This window comes from Geotrypetes seraphini, chromosome 2 (assembly GCF_902459505.1).
Source record: "Geotrypetes seraphini chromosome 2, aGeoSer1.1, whole genome shotgun sequence".
Lineage (NCBI taxonomy): Eukaryota > Metazoa > Chordata > Amphibia > Gymnophiona > Dermophiidae > Geotrypetes > Geotrypetes seraphini.
Window position 1 is genome coordinate 248,487,106 of NC_047085.1, and position 22,630 is coordinate 248,509,735.

At 42.7% G+C, this 22,630-nt stretch overlaps 1 protein-coding gene across 3 annotated transcripts in view; it reads left to right on the plus strand.

Annotated features, from left to right (window-relative positions):
* Nucleotides 1–22,630, plus strand: part of LOC117353647 (serpin B4-like) — an 86,670-nt gene that overhangs the window by 27,056 nt on the left and 36,984 nt on the right. For all 3 annotated transcript variants that reach the window (XM_033929825.1, XM_033929826.1, XM_033929824.1), the window contains exons 4-5: nucleotides 6,010–6,147; nucleotides 14,808–14,922. In XM_033929825.1, coding sequence (XP_033785716.1) covers nucleotides 6,010–6,147; nucleotides 14,808–14,922 — 253 coding nt within the window. The remainder of the gene's footprint in view (nucleotides 1–6,009; nucleotides 6,148–14,807; nucleotides 14,923–22,630) is intronic.

Sequence of the window (22,630 nt, forward strand, 5' to 3'; positions counted from 1 at the left end):
TGATGTCACACATATGCGTGATGACATCATTTCAGCAACCGCACATTCACGGATGTCCTCCAGCCACGGCCCTGAGCCGCCTATTACTGCCGGGGGGGGGGGGGGGGTGCTGCAGAAGGAGAGGTGAGGAGAAGGAGCAGAGGCGCCGGTGAGGAGGAGAGGCACAGGCACCAGCTGACTGACTACTTGCCGTGAGAGGCACGTCCTTTAAGCAGTTAGCAAGCATCTCTCCTCCTTGCCAGAATCTCGGGGCACACTATTGTGCTGTGGCACACATTTTGCGATACACTGCCCTAAACTGTACTGTTCCCTTGGATTTTTGTAGCTCAAATGCATGACATTGCATTTCTTAGCATTAAATTTTAGCTGCCAAATTTCTGACCATTCTCCAAGCTTTGCTAGGTCTTTCTTCATGTTATTCACACCATCCGGGGTGTCAACTCTACTGCAGATTTTGGCATCATCCGCAAATCGGCAAATCATACCCAATATCCCTTCAGCAATAGCGTTTATAAAAATGTTAAAAAGAGCAGGCCCAAGTACAGAACCTTGAGGCACACCACTTATAACATCTCTTTCCTAAGCTATCAGGGGCTCTAAACTAGTCCTCTGAACACACGTGGCCAGTCAGGTTTTCAAGATACCCTCCACTGTATGCAAATTTCTATCTTGCTTGTGGGTGTCCTGAGAACCCGAGGCCTAAATTTATGAGCCTTGTGCTAAAAAATCATTGCTAAATGCTACTTTTTTCCTTCTCTAAATCCACTTCTGTTACCTCTAACTTTTTAAGGTCCTAAATTAGTTTAGTTAAATTCTGGAGTATAAATTTAGTACTCAGCCCTAGTAAATTTTCTCAGAGACCAATCAACGTGGTTCAACATGTTAGTTAGGCTTTATTAGTTTTATAAAATACATATGATTGCTACCTTTATATTTTACATAGTGTAGAAAGAAAGGCACCTTTATTTCTCTTGTATTACACTGCATGCAGAGCCTGGCTTCTTGGAGTTTGTTTAATTATTTTGTTAGTGAAAGTTATTCTGTACTTAGTGAGAGTCTATGTATGTGTGCTCAAGGTGTTTTGTTAGCAATGCGTTTTAGGAGGATGGGCCTAGGGCAAAAAGAAAATAGCCGCATAGCGGGACAAGGACTACACATACTTTCACATAGGGTTGCCACATTTTCTCTTTTAAAAAAGAAGACCCATCTCACCTCTTCCCGGCGGAGCACTCTGCTGGCCTTGCAGGCCTCTTTAAATGAGCTCTTGCAGGCCCGTATTGCCCGCTCATTTCAATATTTTAAACATCAATTTCATCTACATCAGGGATCTCAAAGTCCCTCCTTGAGGGTCGCAATCTAGTCAGGTTTTCAGGATTTCCCCAATGAATATGCATGAGATCTATGAGCATGCACTGCTTTCAATGCATATACATTGGGGAAATCCTGAAAACCCGACTGAATTGCGGCCACAAGGAGGGACTTTGAGATCCCTGATCTACATGGTAATAAGGGTGGGAGACTCTTGGCTAACCTGGTGTGCACTTCAGATGGCACTCGACGGATACTCCGGGTGCTGGAGGAGGAAGTGGGGCCGGTCTGTTCTGATGCGGCGATTGTGAAAGTTTTTCGTCAGTTTTATCAGAGGTTATATACTCGCTCTGCAGCCCCAGAGATGCTGAGTGAGTTGTATCTCAACAATAACCAAACCCTTCAAGTGTCTACTCTTCATCAACAGATGTTAAACGCTCCTATCTTGGCTGAGGAGGTTGCTTTGGTGATCCAGTCTAGCGCCCTTTGGAAAGCCCCGGGACCCGACGGTTTTCGCACCGAGTTTTATAAATTGCTTTCTATGGAAATTACACCGGTGCTGACCTTCAATGAGTATGTTATGAGAGGGTCTTTATCACAGTCTTTGCGGGATGCGCATATCATGATACTTTTGAAACCGGAACAGGATCCCACCTTGCCTAGTTCTTATCGGCCTATATCCCTTCTTAATACTGAAGCAAAATTTTTTGCTAAGATCCTGGCTAACAGGATGGCCTGAATTCTTCCTGATCTTATTGCTGATCCTCAAGTAGGATTCATCCGCAAGCGTCGGGTGGCACGCAATATTCACTGTATTTTAACATCTGTGGAATACGTGGCTCATAATCGTTTGCCTTCTCTGCTGGTTAGCTTTAATGCGGAGAAGGCTTTTGATAGGGTCTTCTGGACATTCATGTTTGCAACATTATGACATTATGGTTTTGCGGGATTTTTTATACGCTATCTCAGCTCTTTATGCTTCGCCTTTGGCGGCCATTTGGGTTAATGTGCTGCTTTCTGACCCCTTTGACATTCAGCAGGGTAATAGGCAGGGGTGCCCTTTGTCCCCTGCTGTTTGTTCTTACCTTGGATCCTTTAGTGCAAGATGTTCTGCACAATCCGGACATTCATGGGGTGCCTATTGGTACAGTGGGATTCAAATTATTGGCATTTGCGGATGATCTCCTGGTTCATCCTGTCCAGGCTTTGCTTGCTCTTTTGATGGTGATAGCTGAATATGGGGACTTTTCGTGTTTTCGGCTGAATATCGAGAAGTCCTTGGCACTTCCTACCATCCCGGAGCTTCGGGATACCTGGCCGGTGGTATTACCGCTGAAATGGGCTGACCGGGCTTTCCGTTATCTCAGCATACAATTGACTTCTTCAGTTTCATCCATTAAACAGGCTAATTTGCATTTGCTATTTGCAACAACACGTCACTGCTTGGATGGTTGGAAATTTTTTCCCCTTTTGGTGCACAGTCGAATTCACCTTTTTAATATGGTTATTTTTCCTCAATGGCTTTATATTCTACAGGTGCTGCCCATCAGTCTTCTGCAGAAGGATCTCTGTGCGCTGTATCAGCTTCTCTCTCGGTTTCTTTGGGAGGGGAAAAAAGCCTCATATAGCTTTTCGTTACTTGCTGGGTTCTTGGTCACGGGGAGGCATGGTGTTCCCGATCTGCAGAAATACAATCAGGCCTGCTTACTTCGCTACTTGGGGGATTATGAATTAGCATTCTATCATCCCTGGCATTTATCTTCTTTGTTACATGCTCCTCGATCTTCTCTCCCCTTTTGAAATCGAGTCTTCTACTGGGTTCTTTACGTGACCGTGGAGGGTTTTGGTAATCAGCTTGGGGGCGAACCCGGGAGTGTCTGATTTGCTGCCTCTTCAAGGGAATCTTCAGTTCTTGCCTGGCCGGACATCTGCCCCCTTCAGACGTTGAACCCTGTTGGGTCTCACAGTGTTGGAGCACGTCCTTACCACGGAAGGCACACATCCACCTTGGCGCACTTTTCAGCTCCGCAATGGGATTTGCGGAGCTGATTTTTTTGCTTATTTACAATTGGATCATTTTGTGCGCTCTTTGGAGGTGGAGAGTCTGCAGTTGGGTTTGGGAGGTAAGCTCCGTGCCTTTTTTGATCCCTTTTCGGAGGATGGCCTGTCTGTTTCGGCGTTACATAAGGCGTTGTATTGTATTGCCCCGCCCAGGTTGTGAGACTCCCTGTGTGTTCGTTGGGCTCCAGACTTGGGCTTGCAGCCCACTGATTTGGATTTGGCATGTCTTATTAAGCGTATCCCAACCCTTTCGGTTTCAGCTGAGCTCCAGGAGTGTTAGTTTCAGATGCTGCATTCTGCTTATTGTACACGAGTTCAACTATTTCATTTGGGTTTAGCAGAGTCGGCGCAATGTGAGAAATGTACTAGTGCTCCTAAGTCCTTTTTCCACGTTTTTTGGAGCTGTCCTATGGTCCAGGCTTTCTGGAGATGGGTGATTCGCTATTTGGAGCTTCTGTTAGGTCGTTCTATACCTCTTACTCCGGCAGGGTTTCTGTTAGATAAACATGAGGCTTTTCGCTTTCCCCCAGGGGTAGGTTGGTTATTTTTTAGGACGGCTGGTTTAGTAGCTAAGAAAATTATTTTGGGGGGCTGGGTTTCGGATCGTGCTCCTTCTTATTGGGCTTGGCGTAACCGTTTGCATTCGTTGATATTGTTTGAGAGGAGACGGGCGCATCATTCTTTCCGCCAATCGAAGTTTTTTTTTGCAGATGTGGGGTCCTTAAATTTACTCTTTGTCTCTTCAAACCTGCAGTTTGATTCTTAATACTTTGCCTATTTGATTTATACTGAGTGGTTAGGGGTTTGCGGCCTTGGGGTGGCCTATCCCCAGCTTCTCTCCCCTTTATTTATTTTCCTTTCCTTTTTTTTTTCTTTCTTTCTTCTTTGGGAGGTCCATTATATGATCCTTTGGGGCTCATCAGTCCAGGGCCCTGAAGATTCTACTTTTGCATGGTTCTTGTTCAGACCTCTTTACTTGGATTGGTTGGGTGGCTTGTTCTTTTTCTACTAGTTTATTGTCGGTAACTCTTTTGTTCTGCTAGCAGCATTCGCTACTGTATTCGATGTTGTATTCTCTTCTGGGTTGGATTCCTTTGGCAGTTTCTTCTAATTTTGTTTATTCTGGTTACTATTGTATAGAGGTGGAGGGTGGAGAGTGGGAAGGCGGGTTGGATGGTGGTGGTGGTGGGGGCTATGGGGATTAGGGTATATCTGCTATATGGCTTTTGGTGCACTCTTGTGTTCTCTGTTGTATTCATTGTCTTTTTTCTCTATTTCTGATGTGCTCAATAAAAAATTGTTACAAGTAAAAAAAAAAGACACGCCCCCCCCCCCCACCACCAAATCTCATGATTCCTTCTTTTAGCTTTGGGTCGTGTCTAGAGGGCCGCTGCGCATGCATGGACATCGATACGATAACATCATGCTCATGCACGCACGCATGTGATGTCATCACATCAACTAACGCACTTGCGCAGAAGCCCTCCAGATGCAGCCCTGAGCTCGGGGTCTTCCAAAACACGGACAAACTGCCGACAAATATCTTCCTACATGGGGCCATGACATGAGTAACGCCTGGCCTTGGTCACATGTGCAGAACACAGATTAATCCTATGCAAATATAGGACCACAAACCAAAAGTTCTAATATACACAAATGAAACCCAAAGATGCCAGGCTCTGCATGTAATATATTTTTTCCTTAACAATTCCAAATATACACAACAGATGTAAATTCTGAAAACTGAAATCACTAAATTGAAAATAAAATCACTTTTCCAACCTTTGTTGTCTAGTGATTTTATTTTTCTACTCATTTTTCCCTGGTCTGACATCTCTCTCTTCTCTCCCCTCTCCTCCCATGGTCTGATATCTCTATCTGCCTTTCTCTTTCTTCCCCTGAAGGTCTAGGGCAACTTTCTTCCCTCCCCATTCCTGTGGTCCAGCATCTTTCTTCACCCCCTCTCCCCGATCCTGTGCTTACTTACCCGGCGCTGCTGTAACTCTTTGGCCATCATCAGTGAACTAAACACACCCCCTTCGGCAATGCAGAAGTTTTTTCTCTGCGGGTTGTCGAAGGCAGTGTGTTTAGTTCACTGACGCTCGGGTGACCAAGCACAGGATCCCGGGGGGAGGGCAGGGAAGAGGACTCTAGATAGGTGTGTGAGGGGGGGGCTAGAGAGGAAGATGGACTCTGCATAGATGTACGGGGGGGGGGGGAGAAGTGAGGAGGACTCTAGATAAGTTGAGCTGCTGTAGGATTATTAGATGTTCGGTTTCCCCAGACAAAAGTTGTTAAATTGAAAATCCACCTGGATTTCCAACAGAGTCCTCAAAAAGATCCGGACATCTGATAACCCTACTTTCATACCTAAGCAAAAGACAGTCTCGGGGAAGAATTAGGTCAGAAGAGGCAATCATGCTTGTTGTTCGCTCAATTCGTGTTATCTTTCACTGAAAAAAGAACCCACAGAAAGCTGATGCAATGTCTACATGAAAAAATTGCCTAGGTTCTTTCTACCACCCTGAGGGTTTTGATAATGACCTCTAAAAGAAGTGCAGTGTTCACCAAATATGTTTTATACAAATTGTAAATGTACATGATATTAAAGCTGACGTGCTTTACTCTTCTTATTAAAAGGAGCAACAGTGTGGCCAGGAAGGAACTGTCCATTCCAAATTCCATGAACTGCTCTCAAACCTTCTCAAGAGTGATCAGGATTGTGAGCTGCGCATCGCCAACAAGCTTTATGGACAAAACAGTTTTCCATTTGTAGAGGTAAGCCGGGTGCAACTTATCTAACAACTAGACCTTTACAGCAGTTTTTAATTCCTCTATGCTGTAGAAATATGGTGTCTTAGGGGCCCTTTTACTAAGCTGCAATGAGAACATAAGAATAGACATACTGGTCCATCTAGCTGAGAATCCTGTTTTCAACAGTGGCCAATCCGGGTCACAAGTACTTGGCAGAAACACAAATATTACCAACATTCCATGCTACCGATCCCAGGGCAAGCAGTAGCTTCCCCATGTCTTTCTCAGTAGCAGATTATGGACTTTTTCTCCAGCCACTGGAAACAGGATACTGGACTTGATGGACCTGAGGTCTGCCCTAGTATGGCAATTATTATGTTCTTAGGTTCCATCTCTAAGTATCAAAAACCGTAGAAAAATTTCACTGTATTTAATAGATAAAAATTATGGGGCTCATACTCGAAAGAGAAAAACGTCCAAAAACCGGCCTAAGTCTACTCTTCGATGAACATTTCTCAAAAACGTCCAAGTGCTGATAGTAAAAACGGGTTTTGGACGTATTTCTAAACGACCTAGGCCTTCATAGTGCCGCTGAATGACCAAAGATAAACAGGGCGTTTCGGGAGGCGTGTCAAGGGCAAGAGTTGGGCGGGACGTGGGCCGGCTTAGACTTAGTCGTACAGCATTTATAACCGAAAGTTTTACAACAGAGTCTAGACGGAACTTGGACGTTGTGACTTAGACCATGTAAAACATCTGCGTCTGCAGTAGAAGGCCCCGAAGCAGCGTGTGTAGAGTGCTGCAGACGCTGCTTGAATCGGAAGGTTTCAGGACCCGCAGCCCTTGCTGGACCCAAAGCGAGCTCTGCGGTTTGTTTATTTGTTTACGCGGGCCCAGCCAGAGCAGGAGCAGAAGCCTGGGAGGCAGCAATTAAAGTCCGTTCCGGCACCTGCTGATGTCGCCCTGGCCAGTTCACATCCTTCAGACTGCAAGAGCCGCTGCGTCCGACAGGATCCGCGCCGCCGCACGCATGCGCACTCCTACCTGTGGGTTCCTACAGCTCACAGAAAACAGGAGCACGCAGGTGGGAGTGCGCATGCGCGCTCAGGGCTTTATTATTTTAGATAGGTAAACAATTAACTGAATCCAGTACATAAAATGGACCTTGATTCAATTAATAATATCTAGGGCCAAATTATTTATTCCTCTAAAATCTGTTGTAGATAAACAGTACTCATTTCATTTCTCTAGCCAGCAGAAATTGTTGTAACTGTATAGGATTCCAGAACACAAATTCCGAATCATGCAATTTAGGTAGATGGAAGTCTCCAGAGCAATCACCCTACATTTTAGTTTCAAAAATTATTTTCTTTTTAATTGAGTGGCTCTGGAGACATCCGGAAAAATTCTCACCAAGTCTCCACAAAATTTTGTCAATCTATTTTTAAAGTATAATTTCATTAACATTATCTTATCCATCTCACTCATGCCTCATGCAGGTTATTACCAGAGTGGACCGAGTCTAGATCATATCATGACTATCCTCTAAAAATTCTGTCAAATTTATTCCAGTTGATACCAGTTGGTCAACGTACTGGTTGGATTCAAGTTTTTTCTGGGGAATATATTTATATCAATTTATTAACCACCAGAGAAACAATGTTTTGGGGTTTTTTTTTAATTTAAAAAACCACTTATCTCAGATAGCTGTAAAAGTTCAATTCCTCCTTGGTCAGTGTGAGCTGGTGGCACCATTGCTAAAAATAGCTTTTCAATCCCCAAGTGAGAAAATCCAAAATGTGAAAACAAACAAACAAACCAAAAAAAAAAAAAAAATGACTCCAAAATGAAATAAAAAAGACTTCAAAAAAATAAAGAATAAATAGTCAGTATCTTCATTTTCCCCTAATTGTTTGGTTATATTCTTATGGTCCATCTCACAGAGTGCAGAAGAGTTGCTGCTCTCCTTTTCTCACCCAACCCTAGCTGCGACAGTGAAAATGCAGCAATAGGCCAGCAATGCAAAGCCATAGGTACTCACGTTTCAACAGGACATAGGGCTTGATATTGAGACCATGGGAAATAGCCCGGCTACCTCCTGCAGTCTGTGGCAATCCCAGATATTCAACGACAGGGCCGTGTCTGACCACTGGCATTGAATATCCGGGACAAGATTCGCCACCACAGACCAAACCGATATGCAGCAGCTGGCCAGTTAAGGCCTAGCGGCCGAAGATAGACCTGCTTTTTAGGCCAGTCTATCTAGCCACTACCCTTAACAGACCAGCCACTGAATATTGCCGGTGACCATCTCTGTCGCGCATTCACCAGCCAATCTAGGGAACGGGATATTCAATGGAATATAACCAGCTACCTCCCGCTGAGTATCAGTGACTAGCCAACTATCTCCCATTAACAGCAGCTAGCTGGCTATATTCTATTTGGCTGGCCAGGAGACATTCCTGGCCTGCCAAATAGTGCTGAATATTGGCCAGTTAATGCTTAGCAGCCTTTGCTAAATATATAAGTGAATTTTCGATGAAAGTACAGTAGAATCTCAGTTATCCAGCACCCATGGAGATTGGTGGATGCTGGATAACTGTTTTTCTGATTGATTGAGAGTGCTGTGTTAGAAATCTTGTCTAACACAGATCTCAATTCCCCCCTCCCTCCCACCCCAAAGCAACAGCGTGGCAGTGGATCCCCTCCTTCCCTCAAGCCCCGAAGCACCAGAAGCAGGTGGTGGTACTGAGCTGTGAACCCCCTTCCCTTCCTTACCCGAAGCGGCAGCCGGTCAGCAGAAGGCAGCACTCAAAGCAAGCTGCTTACAACATTCCATCTTACTGTGTTTCTCTTCAGGTCGCCAGCAATGGTTCCCACACATTACAAGTGGCTGATCCAGAAGCCTTCCTTCTGATGCAAAACGCAAATGCATCAGAGGGAAGACTTCTGGATCAGCTGCCAGCATTTTATAGCTGGCAACCTAAATAGAAATGCTGTAAGAAGGAATGCTGCATGAGTTGGGGGGGAGGGGGCAGGGAGAACAAGAGAGAGGTTGCATGGTCTGGGAAAGTGAGGAGAGAAAGAGAGAGGCTGCTGCACAAACTGGGAAGGTGAGAGGGGAGGGAAAGAGAGAGGTGGGGGGATACGGAGGAGTAGAGAAAACTTCAGCCTGTGAAATCAAAGTCCTCCACTACTGGGTGAGATGGCTTGAGCCCAAACTGGGCAGGCCAGGACCGCCCTGTGGCTAGACCCCCCTGCTTGAAAAGTAGCAAAAATCTCTGCTTTTAGCACATGCAGAATGGTTACACTCCACTAATACTACAATTTCCAGATTGAGGCTTTGTAACCCCTCTACAGTGGTGATCATAGTCCTTTGGCATTCACCTTCTTCACCCCTCCTATCTGCACTTCCTGATCAGAAAAAAGTGTGATGAGCATCCAAGGGGCTCATGGGGAGTTTGATTCCCAAATTAGTGCTCTGCTCCCTGGAATTCATAGCCCCAGGGTGAGAGAATGGAGACACAGTTGTCACACAATGGTGATATTTAAGAGGCCCTAAAATTGCTTGACCAAAAACACTAGAGCAAAAGTTAATTTTTTGTGGGTTAGGTTATAATGAGATAGAAAACATAATAAGACTCACAAGTTGCACTTGAGCCAAACACAGTAAAAAAAAAAAAAAAAAAAATCCCAGCTTTTTGCTGGGGTTATTTTACTGTCTGGGAACATCGGGCTATAAAACTGTGACCTAATGCTCCCAGGCCAGCAAAGCTGGTCATCCCCCCTGTCTTTCTTTCTCTCTCCCCCCTGCCCCCCCAAGCCATCGTGCCAATTTTTACAATTCCCCAATCATTCTCTCTCCATGCTTCCCCAAGCCAGGCCTGGTGAAAACAAGCGCTGGATCCACAAGCTTTCACCTCCGACGTCAATTCTGACGTCGGAAAGGAAGTTCCAAGCCAGCCAGGCAGCGATTGGCTGGCCTAGAACTTCCTCTCCGCCATCAGAATTGACGTCGGAGGCAGGAAGAACAAGATTGCAAAGGCAACGCAATTGACTCACGTTGCCTTTGCGATCTACTGGTCGATCGTGATTGACCATTTGGGCACCCCTGCCCTAGGGCAGAAGCCTGCCTAACAGGATACTTTACTGAAAAAAGTTAACTAAAGAAATAAAATAATTTCAATACCTTTGACTAGAATTCCTGACTATACTGTCACTTTAATTCCCTATCCTTTCTATTTGAGAGGCTTTGAAGTCTGCAGAGCAGTGTTGTTTAGAACCCTATAGAGTTGTTGGCTTTGGCTGCTCAGGAACCCACTCACAGTCACTCTCACACTCCCATTTTCCAAACTCAGAAAAGAGATGAGATAATATTTTTATTTCTCTTAAATATAGAAAAGTCCAAGTTTTCTTATCACTCCAAAGTTTTTCCTAAATCAATACTTGTCCTAAGAAAGTTTTCTTTCTTTACTCTCTTGAGGAGCATTTATGACCCAATTTTTTTTTTTTTTCAACTGCTCTAAAATGTAGTGGAAGTTAATCTGCTCTTCAGTTTTATAAATGTCAGCAGAAAAGAGCTTTTCAAAAAGGCTTCAAAATAACTAGATTCAGACCTTTTGAAACAGAGTATTTTTCCCTTCTCTCAGAAATTAATACAAACTGTCAAATCTTCCCAAGCTTACATTCCCTGGCTAAACAAACTGCTTTCTGAATAGGAACTCCTACCCTCTGTCTCCTATTTGAAGTACAAATGAAGTAAAAGTGAGAAAAATCACTTTGATTCCTCTCACTCATTACAAGCGTATGAACTTTGTTCATTTCAATCACTTTTTCTCTCAAACAACTCAGATACTCCTCCTTTTCCAGTCAGAAATATCTCACACACCTATCAGCTTTATAATGTACTTCCTCTCTTCTCCACAAGGGCAGTTACATTACATTACATTAGTGATTTCTATTCCGCCATTTCCTTGTGGTTCAAGGCGGATTACATATGAGTGAGTTGTCAGGACATTTAGGAGTACATTAGGAGTTGTCTGGACATTTTCAGAGGTGCTAAAAGGTGAAGTGGATTTCAAATGGGGCTTGAGATGAATCTTGCTATGTTAGTTTGTCTTTATCAGGGATCTCAAAGTCCCTCCTTGAGGGCTGCAATCCAGTCGTGTTTTCAGGATTTCCCCAATGAATATGCATTGAAAGCAGTGCATGTACATAGATCTCATGCATATTCATTGGGGAAATCCTGAAAACCCGACTGGACCCCCGTCAACATGGATTTACTAAGGGGAGATCATGTCAATCCAACCTGATCAGCTTCTTTGACTGGGTGACGGGGAAGCTGGATGTTGGTGAGTCCCTGGACATCGTGTACCTGGACTTTAGCAAAGCATTCGATAGCGTACCACACCGCAGGTTGCTGAACAAGATGAGTTCTATAGGATTAGGTGACACATTGACGAAATGAGTTAGGAACTGGCTTGGTGGTAGGCTTCAAAGGGTAGTGGTGAAAGGCACCCCCTCAGAAATGACGGAGGTGATCAGTGGAGTGCCACAAGGTTCGGTCTTGGGACCGACCCTATTCAACATCTTTATAAGAGACTTGGCAGAAGGGCTTCGAGGTAAAATAGCCTTATTCGCCGATGACGCCAAACTAAGTAATGTAGTGGGAAAATGCACAACGGACGAAGATTCAATGCCCGACAACATAATGCATGACCTACTCCTACTGGAGAGCTGGTCTAGGACCTGGCAACTCAGCTTCAATGCCAAAAAATGCAAAGTCATGCACCTAGGCAACTATAATCCATACAAGACTTATACTCTTAATGGTGAGATCCTAACAAGAACGGTAGCAGAACGGGACTTGGGGGTGATCGTCAGTGAGGACATGAAGGCTGCCAGTCAGGTAGAGCAGGCCTCATCCAAGACAAGACAGATCCTAGGTTGCATACGCAGGGGTTTCGTCAGCCGTAAGCCGTAAGTCATTATGCCATTGTATAGATCCATGGTGAGGCCCCACCTGGAATACTGTGTGCAATTCTGGAGACCACATTATCGCAAAGATGTGCTGAGATTGGAGTCGGTTCAGAGAATGGCCACCCGGATGGTCTCGGGACTCAAAGATCTCCCGTACGAAGAAAGGTTAGACAAACTGCAGCTATACTCGCTTGAGGAGCGCAGAGAGAGGGGGGACATGATCGAGACGTTCAAGTATCTCACGGGCCGCATTGTAGCGGAAGAAGATATCTTCTTTTTCAAGGGACCCACGGCAACAAGAGGGCATCTGTGGAAAATCAGAGGCGGGAAACTACGAGGTGACACCAGGAAATTCTTTTTCACTGAAAGGGTGGTTGATCGCTGGAATAATCTTCCACTGCAGGTGATTGAGGCCAGCAGCGTGCCTGATTTTAAGGCCAAATGGGATCGACACGTGGGCTCTATTCACTAGGCAAAGGTAGGGGAGGGTCATTAGGGTGGGCAGACTAGATGGGCCGTGGCCCTTATCTGCCGTCTATTTCTATGTTTCTATGATTGCGGTCCTCAAGGAGGGACTTTGAGACCCCTGGTCTTTATGTAGTTTTTGAATAGCAGGGTTTTTATTTCTTTTTTGAATGTTTTGTAGTCTATGGTCGAGATCAGTAAATTGGAGAGTTGGTGGTCAAGTTTTGCTGCTTGGGTGGCTAGGAGGTCATCGTACATTTTTTTCCAATTGACATTTTTGATTGAATGGTGCTTGGGTTCTCCTATGTCTGGTTGTGGTGGTTTGAATTAGTTGGTTGTTCCAGTAGGCTGGGCTGTCTCCGTTTGTGGCTTTGAATAGTAGGCAGTAGAATTTGAAGAGTATTCTTGTTTGCATTGGGAGCCAGTGTGAGTCGAGGTATACTGCTGTGATGTGGTCGTATTTCCTCAGTGAGTAGATAAGTCTTAGAGCTGTATTTTGTACTGTTTATAGTTGTTTTATCATGGTTGCAGGGCAAGGGAGATAGAGAATGTTGCAGTACTCTAGCAGACCTAGGACTATGAATTGTTTTCTGTCAAAGAGAACGAGAGGGCACTCTCTAAAGTTAAAAGGGGATAGATTCCGTACAAACGTAAGAAAGTTCTTCTTCACCCAGAGAGTGGTAGAAAACTGGAACGCTCTTCCGGAGTCTGTCATAGGGGAAAACACCCTCCATGAATTCAAGACAAAGTTAGACAAGTTCCTGCTAAATAAGGACTTACGCTGGTGGGGCTAATCTCAGTTAGGGCGCTGGTCTTTGATCAGAGGGCCGCCGCGTGAGCCAACTGCTGGGCATGACGCACCACTGGTCTGACCCAGCAACGGTAATTCTTATGTTCTTAATTTTCAAACTTGTCTTAGGTTTCTCACCAACTGTCTTCTCACAGCAAGCATCCTAACTTGTGCAGCCAACCAACTTTATGCATTGAGATACTATAGAAAGCTCATGCCTCCACATTTACAGTACTATAGTGTTGAACGATGTTTTTAAAAAATAGTCTTTTAAAATTTTTGTTTATTTGTAACCACTGGCTACATTGTGAAATGTAGAATGCAGTAACATAAAGGAGGGAAGGATTAGGAGCCCGTTCTTTTGCTTCTCTCAGGTGTTATATGTTGAGATTTTGTTAACTGGTTCTCTTTCATGTGTTATGAACATTTTGATGGATGTTTCAGGCCATCAGTTCATCCCAAAGCCACAGGGTTTGCAATCTTGTTAACTGTTTCTGCTTCCAGTGTTGTCATTTTTCATGGATGTTTCAGGCATCTGTACCATCAGTTTGGCTCATAGTGACAATGACTTTGCATTGTCTACTGTCACTCTTATTTAAGTATGACCTGAAGGAGGAATAGGTGACATGTCATATGTCTGCTTCTCTCTTATGCCTCTTGTTTGGGTCTACAACAATTTGCTGCTTCAGCCTCTAAATATCACAAAGTCTGTATTGCTCAAAGTATTTTTTTTTACAAAACAGCGCAAACGGTTTTTAGGACAGGCCAGCGTGCAGAATGCTCTGCATTGCTCCCAGCGCTCATAGGAACTCTATGAGTGTCGGGAGCAGCACAAAGCATTCAGCGTGCCAAGGTTTTATAAAAGGGAGGGATAATATCAGTCTATGTGAATCTCTGAAAGATAGATTTCAGAAAGGTGGTAGTGATATAGAACTTAAGTTTCTTCACATCAAAACAGAAGTCAAAAGAAGAAGTAGCAAATGTTATAAGTGGCTCTCAGAAAGAGACCCGTCCCAGACTTGACATCACTCAGCACAAACAGTGAGCATATAAGCCTTGGTTAAGTGTGCTATTGCACTAATGTTTATCATAGGAGTGTCCAACCTTGGTCTTTAAGAACCTCAATCTAGTTGGCTTTTCAGAATTTCTGCAATGAATATGCATGAGATTATTTGTGTGCACTGCCTCCATTTTACGCAAATACATCTCATGCATATTCATTGAAGAAATCCTGAAAACCTGACTTGGCAAGGGCCGAGGTTGGTCACCCCTGGTTTAGCTCATCTCCTGAATCCCTTGCTATATATGTCACTGCACACCACTGCCTCTTTGTTAATCACATTACAAGTGGGCAATAAAGTCTGTTTAGAAAACACCCAAGATTACAAATTTTCCGGTTGCATTTCTCTCGTAGAAATAATCCTTGATACTCTTTTTATCTTTCCTACAGCAATATCTAAGCTGCGTTCAGAAATTATACATGGCAATGCTCGAAACTGTTGACTTTAAAAATTCAGAAGAAGTCCGTAAGAAGATTAATACATGGGTCGAAACCGAGACAAACGGTAAGGGATGTGTTTTATGGATAAAAGTAATGAAAAGTAAAATTAGGAGCACACTGATAATGCGGTTCCTAAAACTAAAGCAGTTCTCATATTACTATTGTGCTAATTGAATGCAAAATAAAATACGCTATCCAGCATTCTAACACAAACATTTTTAAAGAACTTTCCATGGTAGTCATTAGTGATAAGTTGCCATTGAAAGAATAATTGCAGAGGTTTGAAATGACCATTCATGATTATCTGATAGACAGCTAGTTTCTTTTAAACAAGTCTGCTTACTCAAGATGAATGAGAATTAAAATGCACCTGATTACTAAGTATTATGTATATTGTATTATGTAACTGTTTAATAGTGAAGTCGTAAGTTGTACAAACCCTAGAATTGGTAAAACAAGTGAATAAAACATTTATCTTAAGGTCAGTCATAAATATTTGTTCTGAGTATGTTTATGTTTAACGTGTTTGCTTTAAAAATGTTGAATTAACCTATGGGATTACATAAAGTAGTTTAACTTGACTAACCATGCTATTCAAGAAATCCTTGAAGACAAATTAACACTGCAAGACTCTTCCCAATTCTAATGTAATGTAATGTATTACCCCCCTATTACAAGTTTGGGTATGTGCAGCTTATTTGAACAGCGAGCCAATTAGCACTGATAATTAGTTTCATAACAAGCAACTATTAATGTTAATTGGATTTTATTTAAATGTGTAAATTTAGGTGGCAGATCCATGCCTAAAATTTATGTGCGGGGCCAAAAACAGAGCGCAGAAATGGTAGGGTCATGGACAGATCGAAGGGCATTCTTCAAATAAGTGGCATGATTATAGAATAAGAGCATCTGCACCTACGTTAAGCTCAAGGATTTGCACCACATTTTAGTTGGTAAACCTGGATACGCTTAAAATTAGGCGCAGGCCCTGGGCATAAGTGCCATTCTACAAACTTTAGAACTAGAGAATACCACTCAGCATTTTTCATTGCCAATTTTTATACCACTTAATGCTTTATATGTTGACTTTTACTAGGAAGAAACATAGAAACATGATGGCAGATACAGGTCAAATGGCTCATCCAGTCTGCCCTTCCACAGCATCCACTATCTCCTCTTCTCCCTAAGAGATCCCACGTGTCTGTCCCATGCATTCTTGAATTCAGACATAGTCTTTGTCTCCACCACCTCCACTGGGAGACTATTCCATGTATCTACCACCCTGTAAAAAGTATTTCCTTAAATTACTCCTGAGCCTATCACCTTTTAACCTCATGCTATGCCCTCTCACTCTGGAGTTTCCTTTCAGTTGAAAGAGACTCGCCTTATGTGTATTTATGCCACATAGGTATTTAAACTTCTCAATCATATCTCCTCTCTTCCGTCTTGCCTCCTAAGTATACATATTGAGATCTTTAACCCCCTCTTCTGTTAAACTGCGCTAGCAGTTTTTAGCGCAGAAAGCCGCGCTGAATGGCCCGCGCTGCTTCCGATGCTCATAGGAACTCAATGAGTGTCAGGAGCAGTGCAGGCCATTCAGCGTGGCTCTCTGCTCTAGAAACTGCTATCGCAGTTTCATAGAAGAGGGGGTTAATCTGTCCCTGTATGCCTTATGACATAGACCAGTGATGGCTAACCTTTTTGAGCCCGAGTGCCCAAACTGCCGCACAAAACCAAAGAATTTCCTCAAAGTGCCAGCACGTCAATTAAACCTTAATAACAAGATTTTAGTATCTAAAAACTCTTTATAAAGTTGCCTGAACTATGTAACATCATTTTTAAAGGTTGGAATCTTTGTATTGTCAGAGAATTAATTTGATTCACAATCCTTTGGTTTTCATTTCAATTTATTGGCAATTTATAATGTTTTAATGATTTCATTCAATTTAATGAATTTAGGAAGAATTTGATTCAGTTACACAATATATTTTAAATGTATTATTCACATAACATGTCAAATGTATCCTGAGTAAAAAAAAAAAAAAATTTTTTAAACTGTTAACTGTGTCAAGACTCGGTGTGTATTCCCAAAGAGTCTATACATATTTTTTTGTAAAATTTACAATCAAATTAGAAAATAGTTAAATCATTACATTTCTAATAATATGATGTAAAGAAAACAAAAGAGCTTTCAATTAAACATTACATTACATTACATTAGGGATTTCTATTCCGCCTGTGCCTTGCGGTTCTAGGCGGATTACAATAAAGATGAGATCTGGGCATTTCCAGTAGAATTACATTACAGGAGAAGAGTAGATTACAAGTAACAGTGAAGAGTTACAATACATTCAATATCGCAGCAGATGTAACATAGCCACGGATTACAATAAAGAAGATATCTGGGCATTTCCAGTAGAATTACATTACAGGAGAAGTGTTAATTACAGGTAATAGTGAAGAATTACAGTACATTCAATATCACAGGAGATGTTACATAGCAACTGAGTCAATTTACAACTGGTGGAGAATAAGAATTACAATATATTCTAGATTACAAAAGATGTTACATGAGCTGAGTCAAGTTTCTTCGGATGGAGAGTAGCATCATTTGCCTATAAGTGGAGGTGTATTTATTGTTTTGATGATTGCATGATGTTGGTTAATTAATGTTGATGATATGGACAGTAGGGGTGTTTAGTTTGGGCGGTATACAAGAATAAATTATTATTATTATTATTATTATTATTAATAAAGAGATTCTAATTCCCAATGGAATTGGTTGGGAACTCATTAGGTGGCGGTTTAGATTGATGGGAGATATTTTTTGAACAGTAGTGTTTTTATTTCTTTTCGGAATTCTTTTATGTCTGTAATTTCGATCAGTAATTTTGAGATGTCGGAGTCAATATTAGCTGCCTGTGTTCCTAGTAGGTTGTCATAAAGTTTCTTACGTCGAGTACCATTGAGAGGAGGGTAGGTGAAAATGTTCTGTGTTCTCCTTCTTCTGGATAAGAGATAGTAGTGAAAACGGTTGTTTAGGTAGCTGGGTGCTGCGCCGTGGGTTACTTTGAATAGGAGACAGTAGAGTTTGAATTGTGTTCTTGCTTTTATTGGTAGCCAGTGAGATTCTATGTATGCTTTGGTAATGTGGTCGTATTTGCTGAGTGAGTATATGAGTCTGAGGGCTGTGTTCTGGACGGTCTGTAGTTTTTTTATTGTGTTGATTGGGCAAGGTAGGTAAAGGCTGTTGCAGTAGTCTACCATACTTAGCACGAGGGATTGGACAATGATCCTGAATTGGTCTTTATTAAAGAATTTTCTTATTTTTCTCAGATTTCGCATTGTGAAGAATGCTTTTTGGATGATTTTATGGATTTGTGTTTGCATAGTGCAGCATCTGTCTAGTTGTATTCCCAGGATTTTGAGGGAACTCTGTATTGGGTACTTGGTTGAGTTTACTTCCAGTTCTGTTAGGGATGGTTTTTTGTCCTTCTCTAGTAGTAGGAAATTAGTTTTGTCCGTGTTCAGCTTCAACTTATGATTTGTCATCCATTTTTCTACTGTTTCCATTGTAGTTTTCAGGTGTCCTGTGGAGATGGGGTCGTGGATGTCGAATGGAAGGAGGATGGTTATGTCGTCCGCATAGCTGAATGAAGTTATGTTTAGGGCATCTAGGGTGCTGCCTAGGGAAGCAATGAATAGGTTGAAAAGTGTGGGAGAGAGGGGAGAGCCTTGTGGCACTCCGCAGGGGTGGTTAGACCATGGTTCTGATAGTATTTCTTTTGACTTGACTCTATATGTTCTTGTTTTAAGGAAGCCTTGGAACCAGTTGTGCACTTTACCTGAGATTCCTATTGCGTCTAGAATCTGGAGAAGTATGGAATGGTCCACTAGATCGAAAGCCGCTGAGAGATCAAGTTGGATGATTAGCAATCTGTTTCCTTGGCTGAGGTTTTTATTCCTTGGCTTGGCTGTTTTTATTGGAAATTCCAGATTGGAATACAACAGGGCCATGTAAAGTCCCTTTTTTAAATAACATCTTTAAATAATATTTAAATAACTTAGAAAGTGTCTTAACTGCAAACTGAAAATACTGCTTCATGTAAACATATGCATTGGGCATGCTCTGAAAAAAATTAATGTGATTTTTGTTGTTGCATGCATGCTGATAACTTGTCAATCCTTGGCTCATAGAAACATAGAAGATGACGGCAGAAAAGGGCCACAGCCCATCAAGTCTGCCCACTCCAACAACCCTACCCCCTTGAATTTACCCCTCTAGAGATCCCACATGTGTATCCCATTTCCTTTTAAAATCCTTCATGCTGCTGGCCTGAATCACCTGAGGTGGAAATTCATTCCAACGATCGACCACCCTTTCGGTGAAGAAGAACTTCCTGGTGTCGCCATGAAATTTCCCACCCCTGATTTTCAGCAGATGGCCTCGTGTGGCAGAGGGGCCTTTAAAAAGAAGATATCATCCTCCACCTCAATACGGCCGGTGATATATTTAAACGTCTCTATCATGTCTCCTCTCTCTCTACGTTCTTCAAGTGAATATAGCTGCAATTTATTCAGCCTTTCTTCATACGGGAGGTCTTTGAGTCCCGAGACCATTTTGGTGGCCATTCTTTGAACCGACTCAACTCTCAGCACATCCTTTTGGTAATGTGGCCTCCAGAATTGTACACAATACTCCAGATGAGGCCTCACCATGGATCTGTACAATGGCATTATAACTTCGGGCTTCCGGCTGATAAAACTTCTTCGGATGCAACCCATCATTTGTCTTGCCTTTGATGAAGCCTTCTCCACTTGATTGGCGGTCTTCATGTCTTCGCTAATGATCACCCCCAAATCACGTTCCGCCTTGGTCCTAACTAAGGTTTCACCATTTAGTGTGTAAGTTTTGCATGGATTCCTGCTGCCGAGGTGCATGACCTTACATTTTCTAGCATTGAAGTTTAGCTGCCAAGTCGAGGACCAATGTTCCAATAGAAGTAGGTCCTGCGTCATACTGTCTGGTAAAGTGTTCTCACTTACTATGTTGCATAGTTTGGCGTCATCGGCGAATAATGTGATTTTACCCTGAAGCCCCTGAGTCAGATCTCCCACAAATATGTTGAAGAGGATCGGGCCCAAGACCGAGCCCTTAGGCACTCCACTGATCACCTCCGACGTTTTTGAAGGGGCACCATTTACCACCACTCTCTGAAGTCTACTGTTTAGCCAATCACCGACCCATGTAGTTAACGTCTCTCCCAGTCCCATTGATTTCATCTTGTTCAATAGTCTGCGGTGCGGAACGCTATCAAAAGCTTTACTAAAGTCCAAGTAAACGATGTCCAGGGACTCACCCACATCCAGTTTCCTTGTTATCCAGTCAAAGAAACTAATCAGATTGGATTGGCAGGACCTGCCTCTGGTAAATCCATGTTGGCGGGGATCCCGTAGATTCTTCTCGTCTAGGATTGTATCTAATTTATGCTTAATTAGTGTTTCCATGAGTTTACTCACTATGGATGTGAGACTCACCGGTCTGTAATTCTCAGCCTCTGTCCTGCAGCCCTTTTTGTGGAGTGGGATTACATTGGCTGTTTTCCAGTCCAAGGGGACTTTTCCCGCCTTCAAGGAAAGATTGAAGAGCACAGACAATGGCTCTGCCAGGACATCACACAGCTCTCTAAGCACCCTGGGGTGTAGATTGTCCGGTCCCATGGCTTTGTTCACTTTGAGTCTTGATAGTTCGCAGTAGACGCTGCTGGGTGTAAACTCGAAATTCCAGAACTGGTCATCTGAGCTATGCCTTGCTTGCAACTGTGGACTGGACCCTGGCGCCTCGCAGGTAAAGACTGAGCAGAAGTATTCGTTTAGTAGTTCGGCTTTATCGGAATCTGATTCTGCATAAGTCCCGTCTGCTTTCCTAAGGCGTACTATCCCATTTGTGTTTCTTTTCCTATCACTGATGTACCTGAAGAAGGATTTATCCCTTTTCTTAATGTCCTTTGCTAGATTCTCTTCTAGTGCGTTAATTTCAGAGCAACACATGCAGCACTCATGTCATCCATTAATCTGTTTCTAGCATCAGATTTTATATGATTCAAAGCGGAAAACAGCTGCTCACAAGCATAGGATGACCCAAACAAAGTAAGAAGAGCAATCCCAAGTGCTTTCATGGACTTAAAATTGTCTGGCAGAGAATTCCACGCTTTTAGGATTTCATTTTCAGAACTGCTAGCAGTGATTTCATTTGTCACCCTTTCACACTCAATACGTTCAAGAGCCGCACGCAGGTCATTGAATTTACTTTTCCAGATAGAGCTTTCTTGAAATTCCAGTAGCTCCATTTCCAAATTTTGAATATCCAACCACTGTAAGCAGGAAAGATCAAGATCTTCAAATGTGGACTTTTCTGGGGAAGTTATAAATGAAAGGGTTGTCTCCATCTTACGGAACTGAGAAAATCTTTTACTAAAATTCTCCTTTGCTTCGGCTACAATGGTGGAATATGCTTTGTGGATTTCCTGGTGTTTTTTATGACTGTCCACAAATGTTGTAGAATTATCCAAATGTATTTTTAGGTTGGGAAAATATTTTAGCTGTCCACTCTCAAGGTCTTTTTCAAAAACATGCAATTTTCTCTCAAAAGCTTTGATGTCACTAAACATGCTTTCTGCTGTTTTTCCCATGCCTTGCAATTTTTTGTTTAGTACATCAAAGTGGTTAGTAAAATCTGTAAAGAACATGAGGTTGTGTGGTTTTGCAGCATTTACAGACTTGGAGCAATGGTATGATTGTTTCACTTTTGACCATTTGCCATTTAAAGACTACTTGCTACCCAAAGACTTCTAAGACTCCTGATGCAGGCCGGATGGCCGAAACGTGATCATGTCGAGTCATTGAGTTGCTTTGGATGTACGATTTTGTTTTGGATTAATAAAGACCATTGGATTTATCAGATGAGTTGAAAGACACTGTTTTTGTGCACCATCTTGATTGGACATTTCCACTTTGCCCTTGCTTCTACAGCAGGGGTGCCCACACTTTTTGGGCTTGCGAGCTACTTTTAAAATGACCAAGTCAAAATGATCTACCAACAATAAAATTAAAAAAAAAAAACCACAAAGCACACTGTATGCAGAGAAAATGTTAATTATCATTTATATTCCGTGGGTTTTCAAAGAGGTCAAGTCAGACGATTCTATGCAATGTCACTTCAGGAACAATTATACAAAAATAGACAAATATACCCCCTCCCTTTTTACTAAATCGCAATAGCAGTTTTTAGAGCAGGGAGATGCACTGAATGCCCTGTGCTGCTCTCGATGCTCATAGGCTCCCTGCGCTAAAAACCACTATTGCAGATATATATTCTCTAAACAGACACATTTTGATCACTAAACTGAAAATAAAATCATTTTTCCTATCTTTTTGTCTGGTGATTTCATGAGTCTCTGTTTGCACTTCCTTCTTCTGACTATAAATCCAATATTTTTCTTTCTGCCCCTCCCCTTTTCTTTCTGTCTCTTTCTTTCTCTCTCCCCCCTTCCCCCCCAAGCCATCGCGCCAATTTCTCCACTTCCCCGATTCTTTCCCTACCCCCTAAGCCACCATGCCGATTTCTCCCTGCTTCCATGAGCCAGGCCAAGAATGTACAAGCGCCGGACTCACAAGACTTCACGTCTGATGTGAATTCTAACGACGGAGAGGAAGTTCCAAGCCAGCCAGGCAGCGATTGGCTGGCCCAGAACTTCCTCTCTGACGTCAGA